Below are 5,963 nucleotides of genomic sequence, written 5' to 3' on the forward strand. Positions count from 1 at the left end.
AGCGTATATTTTATAATTGTTACGATTTTATAAAAACCATAACTCTCACATATGGTTTCCAATTTAGGCGTCCTTTGTCTCAAAATTTCTACATTGAGTAGTACTATGTTTATCCTTTTGGTGACTTCTTCTGAATGTCGACCGTTCTCCTCATATTTTTTGACATTGTAACTTTTTACGTGCGGTATATTTTTATTTACCATAAAAATCATATCTCATCGACGCTAAATCGTATTTTTACAAAGTTTATATTTTGGGAATCACAGTAACACATGTATCGTAAAAATGTAAACCTTTTCTCACGGTGACACAATTTTTCGCGCACTAAATTTTGAGCCTGAATGATGTCGTAATTAAGGACAAAATGGAATATATTTATTTATATATGTGATAGCTTATTTTATTTCCTTATTTTTATTAGTTTATTTTAGGTTTTTAGATCTTTTTATCAATATTGCATTTTATTTTATTTACTTTCTTTATCATGGATCGTATCGGGGACTTTTTATTTTGCATTAGGTATTTTGTAGGGTTTTGGAGCTTGTTGTGGTTGTGAATTAGTTTGGAATGGGTTTGTGGGCTTCCGAGGCATTATTGGGCTTTGCGGATCCATTAAAAGAGATTTGGGCTTAAAAAGCTAAAAACTTGGATGAAGTGGGCTTGTGAAGATGGATCATGGATTGTTATTTTGGGCTTGGAGCATCCATATTTGAAGCTAGAAGATGATTGGTTAATTTGAATCATGTGGGATATGGAGGGGACCAAGGCAATCTTTGGTAGTGGAATGGTTAGTGGAGGAAAAATGAGTCAATAGCATTCAAGCAATATTTGCGAGGGTAGATTTTCACGCGCGCGGGTACCCGCGCAACTGCCCAGTTTTGAGCATTTTGGTCATTTGGCTTACCATTTACCTTGGGGGTTGGATCTTTCAGCTATCACTTCGATTTTCCACCATTAGAGACCAGAGGAGGCGATTTTGGGAGCTTGGATACACATTCTTATTATCTTCCAAAGTAATTGTTAGTTTCTTGATGCAATTAGACTTTTGTGATTGTTATTCTATTGCCATGAGTGGCTAATTTCTCTATTTTGGTAGACCTTGGCTAAAAACTTTGAATGTTTGTGGGTTTTTGAAGGATTTATGCTTATTTATCATTTATCTTATGTCTATGATTCTAATTCATAATTCTTATGCTTGTTTAATGCTTTGATCATGAGCTTGATAGTTTAATAAGCAATTATTGGTTTATTTCTTTGGTTTAACATTTGAATCATTGAATTTACTTAGAACAAGCTCTTTATGATGGTAGAAATCATCTCTAGCTTATGAATCATAACTCCTTTATGGATGTGTAAGCATTTACATCCTCTAGGAATTGGGGATTCTTTCATTCTTAAGGCTAATCAACTTTTTGGGTTCAATTGCTTCAATTGGATCCTTGATTTTGATTAAGAAAGTATGTTATGGGCTTCCCCAACCTCCATACAACTTATGAGGAATCTTGGCATATCATGCTTCATGATTGCTATAACCAATTTGGGATGAATTATAAGCTTCATATTAAATTCTAATGATAAACACACAAATGTTAATTGAGTTGAATTGCCTTGGTTTACCAATTCTCTCCAATATTTGAGCATCTCATCACCTTGCTTAATTGCAAGTTTTCTAGTTATTCAAGTCTTTTAGTTTTCAAGCAATCATAACACCCCCCCTTTTAGTTTAATTGTAGTTAGTTAGTTTATTTACACTAGTTCTTTTAGATTGCATTGGTGATTGAATACAACCATTTCCCCGAGGATTGATACCCCTTTTTACCGTTATATTAAGTTTTATTTGCAAACAAAGGGTGTAATTTGCTTGGTGGACTTGACATCCCATCAAGTTTTGGCGTCGTTGCCGGGGAAATTGGTTATTGTTATTTGACTGTTTATGCCTAGGTCTACAAGAACCGGTGAACTACTCTACAATCCGAAAATTGAAAAAGAAGCAAAAAGGTTGAAAAAGTCAGCCAAACAAGCAAAGCAACAACAACTTGTTCAAGCCTCTTCCTCTTCTCCATTAATCAACATAGAAGACCAAGTTAATACTTCAAGTGATACCGACACCGAACCGAGTTCTCCAATTGTTGGTCATTCCTTTGAAGACATTCCGTTTGAAAACTACATAGCCATGAATCACACTCCACCTCACAATCCCAACCCAAACCCAAACAATCAATATGCCAATACCTCACCCCAACAACCAAGACAACAAAAACAAGAACCTATCATATATACGCCACCTTGGAATCAATCCCCTCCTCAAAACCAACCCAATTATCAACAACCACAACCACAAAACCAAAACTTCCATCAAAACAACCAACCTCAAAACAATGCTTTTCAAGTTCAGCAACCACAAGCACATCAGCCAAATCCACCTCATTACCCACAACCTCTAATGTACCAACAACCAATGTACCCCCAACAACAACCTCCTTACAACCAATATCCTAACTACCAACCTTATCCACCACAAATGTATAATCACCAACCATACCCATACCCACCTTACCAACAACCTCCCAATTACATGCAACACTATCCCAATAACCCCAATCCACCCAATCCCCCTCAAGAGTTGACACTTAGACACATGATGGAGACGGATGTTACTCACACACCCCTTGCTATTGTTTATCCCGCAAACCGCCGAGGAATTGAATTGAAGTCAAGTTTCATACATACTCTAACCAAGTTCCATGGTTTGGATAGAGAAGATCCTTAAAGGCATTTGAAGTCCTTTCATATGATATCTGTTAGCATGTTGCCCGAACATGTGACATTGGATGATTTCAAACTAACCGCCTTCCCGCTAACCTTTGAAGAAAAAGCTAGAGAGTGGTTATTCAACTTACCACCGGGATCTATTCACACATGGGAAGAGTTACTCAAAGCCTTCAATAGCAAATTCTATCCCACTTCCCGAATATCAAGTAAAATGAGTGACATTTTGGGGATTCGTCAAGGGAAGAATGAGACTTTTCATGATTTTTGGGAGCGATTCAACAACTTGTGTACAAGTTGTCCTCAAAACAACATACTCGAACAACTACTTCTTTAACAATTTTATGAGGGAATGAATGAAAAAGATCGAAGTATGATTGATGCTTCAAGTGATGGTGACATCTTCAACAAGACACCTCAAGAGATAAGATCACTTTTTGGAACCATTTCTCAAAATCAAAGGAACTTTGGGACTCGCAATAAAATGAAGAGAAATTCTCCACAAGTGGTTGGTGAAGTTAGCAACACCCAACACTTGGAATCAAAGCTCTTGGATTCGACTAATATGTTAAGTCAAATGGTGGTGGGAAGTGGTCAACAATTAATGATGTGTGGAATTTGTGCGATGACGGGACATTATACAGATAAGTGTCCCTCACGTGGTAGTGAACCAGAGGATGTTAATGCAATGGGAGGATATCAAGGTCAACCAAGACCCATGGGATTTCAAAACAACTACAACCCAAATTGGAGGAACAACCCAACCAACCCATACCCACCAAAGCAAAACCCACCACATGTTATGATGCGACCCCAATTTTCTGAATACCCATCACAAAAACCTCCATATCCCCAAACATCTCATCCCACTCCAAATTACCAACAACCTCCATAACAAGGCAAATCAAGCGGTAACCACCAAATGAGCCTTCAAGAACTTCTCACTTCTCTTGCTCAAAGTCAAAAACAATTTCAACAAGAGACCAAGAACACTTTCTCCAACATTTAAGCAAAAATTGGAGACTTGGCCACCGCTCTCAACAAGATGGAACAAATGGGTAAACTTCCTTCTCAAACCGAGAAGAACCCCAATGTGAGTGCAATCACCTTTAGAAGTGGGAAAACACTTGGAGAAAGCAACCCTAAAAGAGTTTCAAGAGAAGAAGAATATGAAGTTATTATTGTTGAACCTCCGAAAGTTGTAGCTACTCCAAAGGACCCAATTATGCCAAACATCGACCAACCCGATTCTTCCAACAAACCCATCAAGCCATTGGTCATACAACCACCTTTTCCCTCCCGGTTGGCTCCCTCAAAGAAACACGAAGAAGAGAAAGAGTTTCTTGAGACTTTCCACAAGGTCCAAATCAATATTCCACTATTGGATTCCATAAAGCAAATTGCACGCTATGCCAAATTTCTTAAAGATTTGTGCACCAATAAGAGGAAATTTAAGGCAAATGAGAAGATTCAAGTCAATGTAAATGTGTCTGCGGTTATCCAAAAGATGTTATCACCCAAATGCAAGGACCTGCGAATGTTTGTTATCCCTTATACCATTGGTGATTTGCATGTTGAAAGTGCCATGCTAGATCTTGGAGCCTCGATCAATGTAATGCCCTACTCGGTTTTTCTATCTCTCAATGTTGGACCTTTAGAAGAAACGGGAGTTATCATTCAATTAAAGGACAAGTCAAGTGTATTTGCAAGAGGCGTGTTGGAGGATGTACTAGTGCAAGTCAATCAACTAGTATTTCCCGCGGACTTCTATGTCATTGTCCTTGAAGAAAAGACTCCTTCCAAGTCATCTATGATCCTTTTTGGAAGACCCTTCATGAACACCGCTCACACAATTATTGATGTTCATAATGGGAAGATCACCATGGAGTTTTATGGAGAGACCATTCACTTCAACATCTTTGAAGCAATGAGATACCCTAGCAACATTTATCCATTGTATCGGGTTGATGTGATTGAGCCAATCACCCAAGTACTATTCGAGTTATCACATGGAGACATTTTGAAGATGGTGCTCAACATGAGTCTCGATTGTGAGAGTTTGAAGAAAACAGTGGATATGTATACATTGGACTCCGAAGTTGAAGAGATTATGAAGACTTTAGAAGTTAACAATTCAACAAAGAATGATGTTTCTCGGGTTTCCTTATCTCATTCTCCAAACAATATGCCCCCTTCCATAATCCAACCATCCACACTTGAATTAAAAGTCTTACCTAGCCATTTGAAGTATGCTTATCTTGGTAAAGACGAAACTCTCCCGGTGATCATATCCTCTCAATTGAAAGACTTTGAAGAAAACCAATTGGCAGAAGTTTTGAAAGATCATAAAGAGGCTATGGGGCGGAGAATAACAGACATCAATGGGATAAGTCCTAATGTATGCACTCAGAAAATCCTCATGGAAGATGATTGTAAGCCTAGGAGGGAAGCTCAAAGACGATTAAATCCCCCTATGATGGACGTTTTCAAGAAAGAGATAATCAAGCTCCTTGACGTGGACATGATTTACCCCATTTCCGACTCCAAATGGGTTAGTCCGGTTCAAGTGGTTCCCAAGAAAACGGGAATCACGGTTATTGAGAATAACAAAGGCGTCATGGTTCCCACTCGAGTTCAAAATGGATGGAGGGTGTGCATTGATTATCGGAAGTTGAATTCAAGCACATGAAAATACCATTTTCCTCTTCCTTTCATCGACCAAATGCTCAAAAGATTGGCGGGCAAATCGTATTAATGTTGCCTCGATGGATACTCGGGTTTTCACCAAATACCCGTTGCACCCAAAGATCAAGACAATACGACTTTTACATGCCCTTTCGGCATGTTTGCCTATAAGCGGATGCCATTTGAATTATGCAATGCCCCCGCCACATTCCAATGATGTATGGTGAGCATCTTCTCCGAATATGTTGAGAATATAATTGAAGTGTTCATGGATGATTTTACCGTGTATGGCAATTCATTTGATGAATGCTTGGATAACCTTAAGAAGATTTTGAAACGATGCATTGAGAAGAAGTTGGTGTTAAACTTTGAGAAATGCCACTTCATGGTCAATCAAGGCATCATCTTGGGACACATCATCTCCAAAAAGGGAATTGAAGTTGATAAAGCCAAAATTGTTGTCATACAAATCCTTCCTTACCCAACATGTGTTAGAGAAGTGAGATCTT

At 38.4% G+C, this 5,963-nt stretch overlaps 1 protein-coding gene across 1 annotated transcript; it reads left to right on the top strand.

Annotated features, from left to right (window-relative positions):
• Positions 1–3,814: 3,814 nt before the first annotated feature.
• Positions 3,815–5,458, top strand: LOC145104600 (uncharacterized). The gene has a single exon (XM_079041821.1). The coding sequence runs from the start codon at positions 3,815–3,817 to the stop codon at positions 5,456–5,458; it is 1,644 nt and encodes a 547-aa protein (XP_078897947.1).
• The last annotated feature ends 505 nt before the right edge of the window (positions 5,459–5,963 follow it).

Source organism: Lactuca virosa, chromosome 4 (assembly GCF_052849685.1).
Source record: "Lactuca virosa cultivar CGN04683 chromosome 4, Lactuca_virosa_CGN04683_v6, whole genome shotgun sequence".
NCBI lineage: Eukaryota > Viridiplantae > Streptophyta > Magnoliopsida > Asterales > Asteraceae > Lactuca > Lactuca virosa.